We start from the raw sequence: 16,933 nt of genomic DNA, 5'->3' as shown, positions 1-16,933 counted from the left end.
ATCATCAGGAGGCGCAAGAGGCCGCTCGGACACTTGGACCAGCTTCACCAACAGCCCAATTAGGTGGCCTTGCATCACCATGCTTAATGGAAGGTCAGGGTGATATCGCCATGGCTATTAATGACAACAGAGCAACTTCGGGCATGTGTTTCCTATTTGTTGTCAATGCTGTTGCATCAGTCATCGAATACATCTCAAGATGAAGAAAACATGAGAACAAAGAACATTACTACTACACATTAGGGGTAGTATGCATTTTAAGTCTTTGTTAATGTGCAGCGATAAATTTACAAGCTTGGGTTGTCCAGCATTTCATTGCGGAAAATCAGTCAAAAAATCCTAAGTTTGGTTGAGCTCCACTTAAATTTTAGCCTTCGTGCAGACATGTTAGAGTGGGGGCCAATTGGTCATGGTGATTAGATTACTAAGTGCAGGAGACGGAGTAAGAGCAGAAGGAGCAGAAGAGGAAGAGGAAGAAGCAGCCATACTCACTCAAAACCACATGAAGTTGTTTGTTTGTTTACAGCTAGTCATAGAAATTAACAGCTGATCAGATGCTCTAGCAAAACAGCCATCATGACACTAGCAGCTCAGAGGTGTCCTTAGCAGTCCAACAAGCAGATCAGAGTATAAACTAGTTTAGGTGACAAACTTTGGAAAGTCTATTGCCAATTTTTGTGAAAGAGAGAGATGCAGGGCACAGAGGCTGACTGTTGAGGAGGAGGTGTGTAGCGCACACACTTCTTACACACCATCAAAGTTTGCAGATGGCACAACATTGTTTGGTCCATCTCCAGTGGCGATGAGTTTGCTTACAGACAGGATGTGGATCAGCTGGCGGCCTTGTGAATAACCTGGAGCTGAACACTCTTAAGACTGTAGACCTGTGAGGTGCCCCTCTCCCTGCCTCCCTTCGATATCAATAACTCAGCAGTCCCCACTGTTGTTATTCAAGTTCCTGGGTACCACTATCTCGCAGGGCCTCAAGTCGGAGCTGAATCACTGTCAAGAAGGCCCAATAGAGATGGAATTCCTGCAATAACTGAAGAAATTCAACCTGCTGCAGGCACCATTGATCCATGTCTGCAGTTATAGTCTGTTTTGAGTCGTCTGCTGCACATGACAGAACCATACTGCAACGCATCACCAGGATCACTGGCTGCAACCTGCCATCCATCTAGGACCTCCACCACTCAATGTTTAGAAAACGAAGAGCCAAGATCCACGCTGACCCCTTTCAGCCTAGTCACTTTATCTTCCAAGTGCTGCCCCCTGGGAAGCGGTTTCTATACTATTAGACAAAAAAAACCCATGCTGTGGCTCTCATTAACAGCTGAACTGTCACATTCCTATCACATTGTGTTGATTTTGATTAATTTATTCTATTCCCTCATGAGCATAGATTTGATTGTTTGTTTGTTTGAGAGAGGCAGTAGCTCAGTGGGTAGAGCTTCAGCTTGAGAACCGGAGGGTCGCCGCTTCGAGTCCCTGCCGAGGTGCCCCTGAGCAAGGCACCGAACCCTCAATTGCTCCCCCCTCTGCGAAGGGTGGTAATGTAATCTAATGTAAGTCGCTATGGATAAAAATCGTAATGTAATGTTTGTTTTTACAGTGTTTCTCTATATATATCCTTATGAAAATATACATTCTTTCATGTACATACACTCTTTGTACAGCTGTGACAGTTACATCCTTATTACATTTTATTATAGTTTATTAAAGGTCAAGGTGATTTTTTATTATTTTTTTTATTATATATACCATTTAGTTTATATATACCATTTAGTTTAGCGCTACTCCATTCATTCAATCATTCATTCCACATACATTCAATCATTCAAACATTCATTGTACATACCTGCCCATTGTTGTTTTTGTTTCTTTACACTTATCATATTACTAAAAGTTACCACCTGTCTTTACATTTTATATTACATTTGGATATGTTGAACAACTACACCATAGTGACGTTGTTCACTATGATGTTCACATTACCGGGCAGGCAGTAGCTACATCGGTAGGGCTTCCGCTTGGGAACCGGAGGGTCGCTGGGCACCGAATCCCAAACTGCTCCCCCCTCTGTAATGGCTGGTAATGTAATGTAAGTCGCTTTGGATAAAAGCGTCTGCTAAATGATCGTAATGTAATGTAATGAATTCCCTGTATCTGCACTCCACCTGGCCAATAAAGCCACTTATTACTTATGTTGTGTGGTTTTATGGGAGATTCACAGTCTTGTGTTATTGTTCTTTATATTCTGATTTTGAAAACAGTATGTTTTTCTCAAAATGCCCTGAATCAAGGCATATTTCATTTGTTTGGAAGACTATCAAAGAAAAAGGGTTGTGATATGGGAAGGGAACCTTATAAAGCCCCGGAGAGGAGACACAAATAAACAAGCCTCTAATATGGTTTTACCCTGTTTTATTTTCTTTCTGTATTAAATAAACTTCCTTTCTGTGTAAATAAACTGGAATAAAAATGTTCATAGCTGACAACATTAAACTGAAGATGAAACATTTAGCAGAGAAGAAATAAAAAATAAAATGCAGGCATCATATATTATATTCAGATTCAGCTACACCATCAAACTCATTCATCTTAAAAAATGTTATTGAGTAGCAGTGAGCAGAGAGTAAGAAAGAGAGTCATACTGTCCATCATCAAACTCTATAGCTGATGTAAAGAGAAAAGAGAAAAGCTTGTGATATCAGTGTATGATTGCATCATTGCATGATTTTCTTTGTCATCATTTTGCTTATACTGAGTCTGATTTCTTGCATTTTAATACCATAAATTATTGGATGTAGTATTGATGGAACGACAGAAAAATTAAAGTAGATTAAAACACTCACAGCTACCGGCACATTGAAGCCTAAACGGTTATAAATGAACCCAAAAAAAGTAGCTGCAGAGAAGTTGATGAAGGTCACCAAATGTGGAGTGCATGTATGCAGCGCTTTACTTTGAAACCCTTTTGAGGTTTTAACAATCACAATGAAAATATGGACATATGATAAAATGACAAGAAGAATAGGCAGAACAAACACACAGATGACACAGCACAGGCCGTACATGCTGAGCAAACTGCTCGTTTCACAAGACAGTCTCGAAACTGAGATGGTGTCACACAAAAGCTTATCAACGGTGTGTCGACACAGTTCAAGTCTGGAAGTCAAATAAACCTGCACAGCTGTGGATAAAGCGAGGATGAAATAAACCAGCACAAGCAAAAGCTTGACTTTAGTAGGCGTCATTATGTTGTGGTACTGCAAAGGCTTGCAGATGGACACATACCTGTCATAGGCCATCAGTGCTAAAATGCAATATATACAACCACCATAGATGTTGGTGAAAAACACTTGAGTAAAACATCCTTGCAGTGAAGTCTGCTGCTTGTCCATTAAAAGATTTTTGATAATACTGAGACATACACACGATGCTCCCACCATTCCACTCACAGCTAAATTCACCAGAAGGATGTACATGGGCCTGTGAAGACGAGACTCAGCACAAATAACAATCACCAGTAACAGGTTAACACACAGAATTGAAATATACACCAGAAAGACGCAGATGGCAAAAGCAACATTATACAGAAAGGCTGAGCTGTACACTGTGAAGGTGATCAAAGGGTCTGAAACAGATGAGTTCATTGTGATAGATTAAGAGACAACAAAGTATTATTATTAAAAAAAGATATTTTCTAAAATACAAAGTGATTCATCCAGCCTGATCTGACTCAGACGCAAACAAAAAGACCAAGTGTTCAGCCTCAGCAGTTAGTTCTCCAGAATGCATTGTGAGCCCTCACTCCTCCTCTAAACACTGCCAACATATGTTTATAAGCCAGACATTTTCATACCTGGCTTTGGGCTGATGATGTCAGAGATCATTAGTGTCAGTGAAAGAAAACAAGCGCAAAGCAATGACCTTTAACAGTGATAAGAGTCCTACTCCCAGTAGTCAGTGAAACTTTTGTTCATTGGATTTCTGATTCTGAATCAAAAACAAGAACAACAAAAATAGATGTTTTTTTCTTTTCTGGTAATTTCACATAGTCCAATTCAGAAATCTGTATTCATCATTACAATATGTAAAATCAGTACTATTTTCAAATATCTTTTCCAAAAGGAAAGCAGCAGGTTCATGCACAACTGAAGAAGAAGATTCCACCACAGATGAATCAAGAAAGTAAGACAGTATTTTGCCCCAGAATGTGGGTTGTTAAACTTGATTCTGCAGTAATTTTGAAGTTTTCCAGTATTTCTTTGCTTTTTTGATGCTTGAAGCGCTCTAACAATACATCACAGAAACACAACCCCCCACATTTTTTGAACATGAAAACCAGTGGCGAGCTGTGCATTTCACACCTAGGCCTTCAGTGATGTCAATTTTTTGTCCTTGTAGAAATGTACCCAAATTAGCTTGTTCAAGTTCAGTTTGCTAGCTCTGCATAGCTCTGCCTCTAAATAGTGCGTATCCAATCAAAAGACGTGCATGTGCTAACTATATTGTACACCCGCTAGCTGGCCCGTAGTAGCCAACTCGGAATCTGATTGGTTAACGCAACAGTTTCGTTTGCGTTCACTTTAAGCTACAGGCGCCCGCAAAGTTGATTTTGAAGGCTTAAGGGCAGATTTCATGGACCCTGGCAACACATTAAGGATTTTTTTTTTCATGTAAAAAAGGGACCTTAGCTCAAAAAACACTGCTCTACAACATAACACACTTATGACATCTAGCAGAGTTGCCTTGATGATCACTGCCACATGGATGGCCTCCATTTTTGATTGTACCAACTATTCGGCTTCACCTGTAGCTCTCTGGGAATTTTACAGGAGCTTTACAGGCCCACAACATCAGGAAGAACAAAATAATACAGATGCAAACAACTCCACAATCTAAAGATGTATTTTGCTTTTCTTCTGCCATCAATCAAAAACAAGGACCAATAAATATGTCTCATTTGTAAGGAGGTTGGACTGCTGCAGTGGGCGTCTTCTGTGCGGTACAAGTTTAAAACAAGCAGAAACAGAGCTTAAATTGAGTTAGGAGGGCCTGACAGTACGGCTGCAGCAGGGCTGCAGAGGAATACGAGGTATCACACAATATTACAAAGTGTGTCCTCGTATTTTACTTTAAATGAGACAATAGTAAATCGAGCATATTTTCCCAACAGGTTGTTTGATAATTAATGTCTTTTCTGTTATAATATTTAATACTGTGTATGTGTTTGATGCAAAATGTGATATCATTGTTGCACTGAAATAATTCTCACCATTTTTGCCTAAATGGAGGTCACAGGAAACGTAACACAGTTTTCATATTTCATACTAAGTGCTTACTTTGACAGTGGAGCGCTCAAATACCTATTTTTCATTATTGTCAAGGTGTTATATATTCTAATTGTTTCTTCCAACGTTTTGCTCATTGTTGTAATCTGCATGAACAGAAGTTTACATGAACCCATGTATGTGTTTCTGTGCAGCCTGTTTGTAAATGAGCTGTTTGGTAGCGCAAGTTTGTTTCCATTCCTGCTGGTTCAGATTCTCTCTGATGTTCACACTATTTCTACTTGGCTTTGTTTCCTGCAGATTTTTGTTGTTCACTCTTATGGAGGTTGTGAAATTGCCAACTTAGCCATCATGGCTTATGACAGATACCTTGCCATCTGTTGTCCTCTACAATATAACACACATATGACATCTAGCAGAGTTGCTTGTTTGATTGCTGCCTCATGGATGGCCTCTATAGTCAGTTGTTTGGTTATAGTAGCATTAAGTTCTCCTTTACCACTGTGTGGGAACATCATTGACAAAGTATACTGTGCCAACTTCCACATTGTTAAATTAGCTTGCTCTGACACCACAGTCAATAATGTGTATGGAATCGTTTGCATGTTTACTGTCGTATTTAGTGTTATACTTTTTACCCTTTATTCTTACATTAGGATTCTTAAAATTTGTTTGTCTGCTCCCAAACAGGCCAGACAAAAAGCTCTCAGTACCTGCACACCTCACCTCGCTGCCCTGTTAAATTTCTGTATTGGGGCTTTCTTTGAAATCATACAAGGCAGGTTTGACATGAGCAATGTGCCTATTGTTATACGGATCTTTTTATCATTGTACTTTCTTACATGTCAGCCTCTTCTCAACCCTTTAATATATGGACTAAAATTTACCAAAATCCGCGTCATATGTAAAAGTCTGTTATTTGGTCAAACATAGGCGACACATGTTATCATCTAATTGATTTGCCAATCTTGATCAATGATGGCAAAATGCATGAGATACTTCAAACAACAGTGTCATCTAAATTGTCTATGCAGGTTTAGAAAGACTGCCCATTAAGATTTAAAGCAATTATGTAAAAATAATAGTTAGCTGGTCTTTGTGAGTGACAGACATTCTCTCATTCACCAACACTAGATTCTGTGAAGTGATTAATGTTTCAATAAGTTCAGGTCTTTCATTCAATAAAAGGCCTCTACCTTGCCTGGAAATCTCTCTGTAGCCTCCAAAACCTAAAGAACTGACCCTTCCCTCATGTATATGTATAACTGTTTGGTTTTCAATGGTTTCATCTAATCAGACCACACATGACAAAAAGCGTATGAGAATGTTACACATATGTTATATTGTTTTTGTGCACGATTGTTATATATCTTGCTTTTGCTTATGTTCTCCACTCCAAACATGTATTTTAAAAGTAAACATCACCAATAAAGTGAGTGAAGTCTTTTCTGACACTGATATTCATTCAGAACCTTTTGTCAAACGTAACATCACTCTTTTCATTTCTGTGTCAAACAGGCACATAAATGTGTTCTTGAACTGCTGATTGCACTTATGGGATTTTGGACAGATAGATCATGTTAAAACACAACACTGACGAATAAAAAAATACTTTGTTACATAATTAATTAAGAAATAGAGCCTTTTAGAGGTTGACATAGTAACAATGTGTTAGTGATCATGTAAGTCAAGCCGAGGGAAAGATCCTTGAAGTTGGTGGCATCAGAATCAGAATCAGAATCAGAATCAGAATCAGAATCAGAATCAGAAGAGCATAAAACACAGGTCAATACACACACAGGAGTATAATGCTTGTATCGCGTCTTTTCCTCCACAGAGTTGAATGTGTTGGTCCTCAGACTGGCGTCTCTGTGTTCTGTAAAGCTGAGGCCTCATTTATTGACATAGAGAACTTTCCTTTAATTCATTCACGATTGGAATACACTCAGCTTCATTGAGATCCTGGAAATGAAAACATGGACTTATGGCAGAGAAGATGATATTTTCATCATTTGATTTTATTGATCTATCTATTCCAAATCCAACTCCATAATTTATAGAATTTGCATTTCTCCTGACATCAGTCAACACAAGGACCAATAAGTGTGTCTCATTTGTAAGGAGGTTGGACTGCTGCAGTGGGCGTCTTCTGAGCGGTACAAGTTTAAAACAAGCAGAAGCAGAGCTTTAGTTGAGTTAGGAGGGCCTGACAGTACGACTGCAGTGGGGCCGCAGAGGAATACGAGGTATCACACAATATTACAAAGTGTGTCCTCGTATTTTACTTTAAATGAGACAATAGTAAATCGAGCATATTTTCACAACAGGTTGTTTGATAATTAATGTCTTTTCTGTTATAATATTTAATACTGTGTATGTGTTTGATGCAAAATGTGATATCATTGTTGCACTGAAATAATTCTCACCATTTTTGCCTAAATGGAGGTCACAGGAAACGTAACACAGTTTTCATATTTCATACTAAGTGCTTACTTTGACAGTGGAGCGCTCAAATACCTATTTTTCATTATTGTCAAGGTGTTATATATTCTAATTGTTTCTTCCAACGTTTTGCTCATTGTTGTAATCTGCATGAACAGAAGTTTACATGAACCCATGTATGTGTTTCTGTGCAGCCTGTTTGTAAATGAGCTGTTTGGTAGCGCAAGTTTGTTTCCATTCCTGCTGGTTCAGATTCTCTCTGATGTTCACACTATTTCTACTTGGCTTTGTTTCCTGCAGATTTTTGTTGTTCACTCTTATGGAGGTTGTGAAATTGCCAACTTAGCCATCATGGCTTATGACAGATACCTTGCCATCTGTTGTCCTCTACAATATAACACACATATGACATCTAGTAGAGTTGCTTGGTTGATCGCTGCCACATGGATGACCTCTATATTCATTTGTTTGGTTGTAATAGCATTAAGTTTTCCTTTACCACTGTGTGGGAACATCATTGAAAAAGTATACTGTGACAACTACCACATTGTTAAATTAGCTTGCTCTGACACCACAGTCAATAATGTGTATGGAATTGTTTGCATGTTTACTGTTATATTTGGTGTCATACTTTTTACCCTTTATTCTTACAGTAGGATTCTTAAAATTTGTTTGTCTGCTCCCAAACAGGCCAGACAAAAAGCTCTCAGTACCTGCACACCTCACCTCGCTGCCCTGTTAAATTTCTGTATTGGGGCTTTCTTTGAAATCATACAAGGCAGGTTTGACATGAGCAATGTGCCTATTGTTATACGGATCTTTTTATCATTGTACTTTCTTACATGTCAGCCTCTTCTCAACCCTTTAATATATGGACTAAAATTGACCAAAATCCGCGTCATATGTAAAAGTCTGTTATTTGGTCAAACATAGGCGACACATGTTATCATCTAATTGATTGCCAATCTTGATCAATGATGGCAAAATGCATGAGATACTTCCAACAACAGTGTCATCTAAATTGTCTATGCAGGTTTAGAAAGACTGCCCATTAAGATTTAAAGCAATTATGTAAAAATAATAGTTAGCTGGTCTTTGTGAGTGACAGACATTCTCTCATTCACCAACACTAGATTCTGTGAAGTGATTAATGTTTCAATAAGTTCAGGTCTTTCATTCAATAAAAGGCCTCTACTTTGCCTGGAAATCTCTCTGTAGCCTCCAAAACCTAAAGAACTGACCTTTCCCTCATGTATATGTATAACTGTTTGGTTTTCAATGGTTTCATCTAATCAGACCACACATGACAAAAAGCGTATGAGAATGTTACACATATGTTATATTGTTTTTGTGCACGATTGTTATATATCTTGCTTTTTCTTATGTTCTCCACTCCAAACATGTATTTTAAAAGTAAACATCACCAATAAAGTGAGTGAAGTCTTTTCTGACACTGATATTCATTCAGAACCTTTTGTCAAACGTAACATCACTCTTTTCATTTCTGTGTCAAACAGGCACATAAATGTGTTCTTGAACTGCTGATTGCACTTATGGGATTTTGGACAGATAGATCATGTTAAAACACAACACTGACGAATAAAAAAATACTTTGTTACATAATTAATTAAGAAATAGAGCCTTTTAGAGGTTGACATAGTAACAATGTGTTAGTGATCATGTAAGTCAAGCCGAGGGAAAGATCCTTGAAGTTGGTGGCATCAGAATCAGAATCAGAATCAGAATCAGAATCAGAATCAGAATCAGAAGAGCATAAAACACAGGTCAATACACACACAGGAGTATAATGCTTGTATCGCGTCTTTTCCTCCACAGAGTTGAATGTGTTGGTCCTCAGACTGGCGTCTCTGTGTTCTGTAAAGCTGAGGCCTCATTTATTGACATAGAGAACTTTCCTTTAATTCATTCACGATTGGAATACAATCAGCTTCATTGAGATCCTGGAAATGAAAACATGGACTTATGGCAGAGAAGATGATATTTTCATCATTTGATTTTATTGATCTATCTATTCCAAATCCAACTCCATAATTTATAGAATTTGCATTTCTCCTGACATCAGTCAACACAAGGACCAATAAGTGTGTCTCATTTGTAAGGAGGTTGGACTGCTGCAGTGGGCGTCTTCTGAGCGGTACAAGTTTAAAACAAGCAGAAGCAGAGCTTTAGTTGAGTTAGGAGGGCCTGACAGTACGACTGCAGCGGGGCCGCAGAGGAATACGAGGTATCACACAATATTACAAAGTGTGTCCTCGTATTTTACTTTAAATGAGACAATAGTAAATCGAGCATATTTTCACAACAGGTTGTTTGATAATTAATGTCTTTTCTGTTATAATATTTAATACTGTGTATGTGTTTGATGCAAAATGTGATATCATTGTTGCACTGAAATAATTCTCACCATTTTTGCCTAAATGGAGGTCACAGGAAACGTAACACAGTTTTCATATTTCATACTAAGTGCTTACTTTGACAGTGGAGCGCTCAAATACCTATTTTTCATTATTGTCAAGGTGTTATATATTCTAATTGTTTCTTCCAACGTTTTGCTCATTGTTGTAATCTGCATGAACAGAAGTTTACATGAACCCATGTATGTGTTTCTGTGCAGCCTGTTTGTAAATGAGCTGTTTGGTAGCGCAAGTTTGTTTCCATTCCTGCTGGTTCAGATTCTCTCTGATGTTCACACTATTTCTACTTGGCTTTGTTTCCTGCAGATTTTTGTTGTTCACTCTTATGGAGGTTGTGAAATTGCCAACTTAGCCATCATGGCTTATGACAGATACCTTGCCATCTGTTGTCCTCTACAATATAACACACATATGACATCTAGTAGAGTTGCTTGGTTGATCGCTGCCACATGGATGACCTCTATATTCATTTGTTTGGTTGTAATAGCATTAAGTTTTCCTTTACCACTGTGTGGGAACATCATTGAAAAAGTATACTGTGACAACTACCACATTGTTAAATTAGCTTGCTCTGACACCACAGTCAATAATGTGTATGGAATTGTTTGCATGTTTACTGTTATATTTGGTGTCATACTTTTTACCCTTTATTCTTACAGTAGGATTCTTAAAATTTGTTTGTCTGCTCCCAAACAGGCCAGACAAAAAGCTCTCAGTACCTGCACACCTCACCTCGCTGCCCTGTTAAATTTTTGTATTGGGGCTTTCTTTGAAATCATACAAGGCAGGTTTGACATGAGCAATATGCCTATTGTTATACGGATCTTTTTATCATTGTACTTTCTTACATGTCAGCCTCTTCTCAACCCTTTAATATATGGACTAAAATTTACCAAAATCCGCGTCATATGTAAAAGTCTGTTATTTGGTCAAACATAGGCGACACATGTTATCATCTAATTGATTGCCAATCTTGATCAATGATGGCAAAATGCATGAGATACTTCCAACAACAGTATCATCTAAATTGTCTATGCAGGTTTAGAAAGACTGCCCATTAAGATTTAAAGCAATTATGTAAAAATAATAGTTAGCTGGTCTTTGTGAGTGACAGACATTCTCTCATTCACCAACACTAGATTCTGTGAAGTGATTAATGTTTCAATAAGTTCAGGTCTTTCATTCAATAAAAGGCCTCTACTTTGCCTGGAAATCTCTCTGTAGCCTCCAAAACCTAAAGAACTGACCCTTCCCTCATGTATATGTATAACTGTTTGGTTTTCAATGGTTTCATCTAATCAGACCACACATGACAAAAAGCGTATGAGAATGTTACACATATGTTATATTGTTTTTGTGCACGATTGTTATATATCTTGCTTTTTCTTATGTTCTCCACTCCAAACATGTATTTTAAAAGTAAACATCACCAATAAAGTGAGTGAAGTCTTTTCTGACACTGATATTCATTCAGAACCTTTTGTCAAACGTAACATCACTCTTTTCATTTCTGTGTCTAACAGGCACATAAATGTGTTCTTGAACTGCTGATTGCACTTATGGGATTTTGGACAGATAGATCATGTTAAAACACAACACTGACGAATAAAAAAATACTTTGTTACATAATTAATTAAGAAATAGAGCCTTTTAGAGGTTGACATAGTAACAATGTGTTAGTGATCATGTAAGTCAAGCCGAGGGAAAGATCCTTGAAGTTGGTGGCATCAGAATCAGAATCAGAATCAGAATCAGAATCAGAATCAGAATCAGAAGAGCATAAAACACAGGTCAATACACACACAGGAGTATAATGCTTGTATCGCGTCTTTTCCTCCACAGAGTTGAATGTGTTGGTCCTCAGACTGGCGTCTCTGTGTTCTGTAAAGCTGAGGCCTCATTTATTGACATAGAGAACTTTCCTTTAATTCATTCACGATTGGAATACAATCAGCTTCATTGAGATCCTGGAAATGAAAACATGGACTTATGGCAGAGAAGATGATATTTTCATCATTTGATTTTATTGATCTATCTATTCCAAATCCAACTCCATAATTTATAGAATTTGCATTTCTCCTGACATCAGTCAACACAAGGACCAATAAGTGTGTCTCATTTGTAAGGAGGTTGGACTGCTGCAGTGGGCGTCTTCTGAGCGGTACAAGTTTAAAACAAGCAGAAACAGAGCTTAAATTGAGTTAGGAGGGCCTGACAGTACGGCTGCAGCGGGGCCGCAGAGGAATACGAGGTATCACACAATATTACAAAGTGTGTCCTCGTATTTTACTTTAAATGAGACAATAGTAAATCGAGCATATTTTCACAACAGGTTGTTTGATAATTAATGTCTTTTCTGTTATAATATTTAATACTGTGTATGTGTTTGATGCAAAATGTGATATCATTGTTGCACTGAAATAATTCTCACCATTTTTGCCTAAATGGAGGTCACAGGAAACGTAACACAGTTTTCATATTTCATACTAAGTGCTTACTTTGACAGTGGAGCGCTCAAATACCTATTTTTCATTATTGTCAAGGTGTTATATATTCTAATTGTTTCTTCCAACGTTTTGCTCATTGTTGTAATCTGCATGAACAGAAGTTTACATGAACCCATGTATCTGCTTCTGTGCAGCCTGTTTGCAAATGAGCTGTTTGGTAGCGCAAGTTTGTTTCCATTCCTGCTGGTTCAGATTCTCTCTGATGTTCACACTATTTCTACTTCGCTTTGTTTCCTGCAGATTTTTGTTGTTCACTCTTATGGAGGTTGTGAAATTGCCAACTTAGCCATCATGGCTTATGACAGATACCTTGCCATCTGTTGTCCTCTACAATATAACACACATATGACATCTAGCAGAGTTGCCTTGATGATCGCTGCCTCATGGATGGCCTCTATAGTCAGTTGTTTGGTTATAATAGCATTAAGTTCTCCTTTACCACTGTGTGGGAACATCATTGACAAAGTATACTGTGCCAACTTCCACATTGTTAAATTAGCTTGCTCTGACACCACAGTCAATAATGTGTATGGAGTCACTACCGTGTTCATATTTGTATTTGGTCTTATATGTTTCGCCTTTTATTCCTACAGTAGGATTCTTAAAATTAGTTTTTCTGCTTCCAAACAGGCCAGACAAAAAGCTCTCAGTACCTGCACACCTCACCTCGCTTCCCTGTTGAATTTTTGTATTGGGGCTTTTTTTGAAATCGTACAAAGCAGGTTTGACATGAGCAATGTGCCTATTGTTATACGGATCTTTTTATCATTGTACTTTCTTACATGTCAGCCTCTTCTCAACCCTTTAATATATGGACTAAAATTGACCAAAATCCGCGTCATATGTAAAAGTCTGTTATTTGGTCAAACATAGCCGACACATGTTATCATCTAATTGATTTCCTAATCTTGATCAATGATGGCAAAATGCACGAGATACTTCAAACAATAGTGTCATCTAAATTGTCAATATAATCTATGTTATTAGTCCGGAAATCTTTTTATTGCCTCTTAAATCTGTGGAACTGACCCTTCCCTCATGTATATGTACTCAGTAATCAGATCAAACATGTGTAACATTTCTTTTTTTGGTCATGTTTGTTTGTCATAGTGTTGTTATAACATAAATTCTGCAAACAAGTGTGTAAAGTCCTCTGAAGTAACATCTTTCTTTTAATTTCTGTGCCATACATGGACATTTTTACATGCACTACTCTGTTCAAGCTTTGGTAGCTTCTGTCTGTTTTTCTGTATGTGCTGCACATGTGTGATTTCAATAAATGTGGTTCCCTCAAAATGATAGGCGTTGTTGCATTTGTTACAGCACTGACAGGGTTAACACACCCTTCTTTCTAATTTGGATCATTTCACCTGAAGCACAGGACTCGATCGGGTGCTCTAATCTAAGAGACTTGTTTTTATCTATATATTAGTGTGTGTGTGTGTGTGTGTGTGTGTGTGTGTGTGTGTGTGTGTGTGTGCGTGTGTGTGTGTGTGTGTGTGCGCGTGTGTGTGTGCGTGCGCGTGTGTGTGTGTAGCTTAAAGTGTTCCCATTTGTGAAATAATTATGCGAAAACATTAAATCATTTGGCAGACACATGACATACATATGTGACTACAGCACAAGCAAAGAGGCGGCAGGCAGAGGTGGCAAGCGTCAGAGTCTCTAGGCAGTTATAAAAAAAAAGAGTTTGGTCTTTAACTGATTTTTTTAAGACAGAGAGGGACCCAGAGGATGGAATAGAGTTTGGTGTTAGTGGCACCATGCGCAATGAGCGTGAGGGAGCATAACCCTGAACGAGTGAAAAGAAAAGTGGGTGCACGACAGGTCAGAAACAGACTCCATAAGGGTGACATGAGGGCCTGATGTCCACATGTGATAAGGGTGAAAGAGTGTGAAGACACCATGGTGAACGTTATGCTGCCTGTAACATCATCCAGTATGAACGGTTTGGCGGTGGGTCAGTGGTCTGGGAAGGCCTCCATGTGATGATGATGAGGATTTCATCCCCGTACCTAGCAGCAGTCAGCCATCATGGTTGGTCAAAAACATGCATGCATGTTATATTAATTTCATATTTTTGTGATTTATTTGACAACTAAATGTTTTTTATATCATCTCGATCACATTTAATGTCTTTCTTCCCTGCAACTTCAAAGTACTGTGTGTCCTTTGAAGTTCCAGGGAAAAAGGTCATTCAATGTGTTTATAATAATTTTCACTTCACACCTCTAAAGCTTTCAAAACAACTAACATTAGATGATCTGCCAACGTGTTGTGTTTTTTGTTGTGGTCTCCCTGGTAATGAGGTCAGACTGCTGCAGCTGCATGCGTCTGCTGGGCTGAAAAAGTTTTAAAGAGGCAGCAGCAGTGTTTCAACTCATTCAGGAGGAGTCACAGTGTGACTACAACAGGACAGGGGATGGATGCTATGCTTCATGCCACAGCACAAACAGATTCCTCATTTCTAACATAAGCATTACATTGACATAGGCATTATATTATAATATGACAATGGTAAGTGTGGAATATTTGTCACTTTTGTTTCCTTTGTGATTCATCTTTCTTTCTTTAAAGTGAGTAGAATTCTACGTGTGTGACTGATTGTTCTGCTGCACACGGTGGCAAACACGCTGGTGTCATGTTTATAGTTTATAGTACATTGTCTTTTACAGATCTACAACAAAATAGAGTAGATTTATTGAGACTTCTTTGTTAACTGCACAGTGGTCAGTGTTTTATTAAATCAAACAAGAATGGGAAATGTTACACAGTTGTCATATTTCACACTAACTGCTTACTTTGACAGTGGGCTTTTTAAATACTTAATTTTTATGATTATTATGGTTTTGTATGTTTTCATTGTTTGTGCCAATATGTTGCTGATTGTTGTGATTTGTATGAACAGAAGTTTACATGAGCCTATGTACCTGTTAATATGCAGCCTGTTTGTAAACGGACTGTTTGGTAGTTCAAGTTTGCTTCCATCTCTTCTGGTTCAGATGCTCTCTGACATTCACACTATTTCCACTTCACTTTGTTTACTTCAGATTTTCTGTTTGTATGTATATGGAGGTGTAGAATATTTAAATTTAGCCATCATGTCTTATGACAGGTACCTTGCCATCTGTTGTCCTCTACAATATAACACACGTATGACATCTAACAAGATTGCTATGCTGATAAGCCTGACTTGGATAATCATTTTATTTCTATGTGTGATCATGATATTATTGAGTTCCTCTTTACAGCTGTGTGGGAACATCATCAACAAAGTTTACTGTGACAACTACTCCATAACCAAACTTGCATGCTCTGACACCACAGTCAATGGCATCTATGGACTCATTATTACTGCTTTGTCAGTATTTGCTCCTCTAATATTAATAGTTTTTTCTTACATAAAAATTCTGAAAGTTTGCTCTACTGGTTCCAAAAAGACCAGACAAAAAGCTATGAGTACCTGCACACCTCACCTGGCTTCTTTGCTCAACTTTTCTTTCGGTGCCTGCTTTGAAGTAATCCAAAGTAGGTTTAACATGAACAATGTGCCCATCATATTGCGGATTATACTTTCATTATACTGGCTTACCTGTCAGCCTCTTTTAAACCCTTTACTCTATGGATTGAATTTGACCAAAATCCGTATTATATGTAAAAATATGATCTTTACAACAATGTAGATCCCTCATGTTATAATAACACAATTGTCCTTTACACATTAATTCAGTCCATGGATGACACAGAACATTTCTCAGCTTTAATTGAAAGGAATCTCTCTTTGCTATGTGTGTGTTCAGCCATCTACCCATTTGCTGTGTGTTGTTGTCTGCCACTGTCTTGTTATTCTCTTGTTTTCATTTTAATTTACATTTGTCACACATGAGGAACACATTTTTATTTAAAATAGAACTACCATGCAGAGTAGACTTCAGTATTTCTTGTCCAAAATGTCCTGCATGTGTGAAGGTCAATTTCCTTCTTATCCTCTCATACTTTAAACTCTATACATCCATTAGGTTTTCTATCTGTATGTCTGAAGTCTGGAATTTCAGTAATAATTATTGTCAAACTACATTTGTGTAAATCAGATACATTGTGTAATAAATATTGCACAAAATTATAAAGTTTACATTTTTATTGTCACATCTTCAATCATACTGGTTTGTGCAAAATTATTTATTATTATTACCCATATCTATTTCACTGTAGAATATAGGATATAATAATATCAATAATTATAGCATATACC

General features: G+C 37.7%; 6 protein-coding genes across 6 annotated transcripts; 5 read left to right on the top strand and 1 right to left on the bottom strand.

The window, feature by feature from the left end:
* Positions 1 to 2,726: 2,726 nt before the first annotated feature.
* Positions 2,727 to 3,656, bottom strand: or60a1 (odorant receptor, family 60, subfamily A, member 1). The gene has a single exon (XM_076145906.1). The coding sequence runs from the start codon at positions 3,654 to 3,656 to the stop codon at positions 2,727 to 2,729; it is 930 nt and encodes a 309-aa protein (XP_076002021.1).
* A 1,615-nt stretch (positions 3,657 to 5,271) lies between these two features.
* On the top strand, positions 5,272 to 6,230 carry LOC142995311 (olfactory receptor 6N1-like). The gene has a single exon (XM_076146309.1). It carries the CDS (start codon positions 5,295 to 5,297, stop codon positions 6,228 to 6,230), a length of 936 nt encoding a protein of 311 aa, XP_076002424.1. The 5' UTR covers positions 5,272 to 5,294.
* Positions 6,231 to 7,713: 1,483 nt separating this feature from the next.
* LOC142995310 (olfactory receptor 11A1-like) lies at positions 7,714 to 8,672 on the top strand. Its single transcript, XM_076146308.1, has one exon. The coding sequence runs from the start codon at positions 7,737 to 7,739 to the stop codon at positions 8,670 to 8,672; it is 936 nt and encodes a 311-aa protein (XP_076002423.1). The 5' UTR covers positions 7,714 to 7,736.
* Positions 8,673 to 10,154: 1,482 nt separating this feature from the next.
* LOC142995309 (olfactory receptor 11A1-like) lies at positions 10,155 to 11,113 on the top strand. Its single transcript, XM_076146306.1, has one exon. The coding sequence runs from the start codon at positions 10,178 to 10,180 to the stop codon at positions 11,111 to 11,113; it is 936 nt and encodes a 311-aa protein (XP_076002421.1). The 5' UTR covers positions 10,155 to 10,177.
* A 1,482-nt stretch (positions 11,114 to 12,595) lies between these two features.
* On the top strand, positions 12,596 to 13,554 carry LOC142995308 (olfactory receptor 4D1-like). Its single transcript, XM_076146305.1, has one exon. It carries the CDS (start codon positions 12,619 to 12,621, stop codon positions 13,552 to 13,554), a length of 936 nt encoding a protein of 311 aa, XP_076002420.1. The 5' UTR covers positions 12,596 to 12,618.
* Positions 13,555 to 15,437: 1,883 nt separating this feature from the next.
* On the top strand, positions 15,438 to 16,364 carry LOC142995445 (olfactory receptor 1E16-like). The gene has a single exon (XM_076146512.1). The coding sequence runs from the start codon at positions 15,438 to 15,440 to the stop codon at positions 16,362 to 16,364; it is 927 nt and encodes a 308-aa protein (XP_076002627.1).
* The last annotated feature ends 569 nt before the right edge of the window (positions 16,365 to 16,933 follow it).

This window comes from Genypterus blacodes, unplaced genomic scaffold (genome assembly GCF_046128005.1).
Source record: "Genypterus blacodes isolate CSIRO-AG114 ecotype Tasmania unplaced genomic scaffold, CSIRO-AGI_Gbla_v1 ptg000032l_1, whole genome shotgun sequence".
Lineage (NCBI taxonomy): Eukaryota > Metazoa > Chordata > Actinopteri > Ophidiiformes > Ophidiidae > Genypterus > Genypterus blacodes.
Note: the sequence above shows the minus strand (reverse complement) of the source record. Positions and strands in the feature narration are given on the sequence as shown.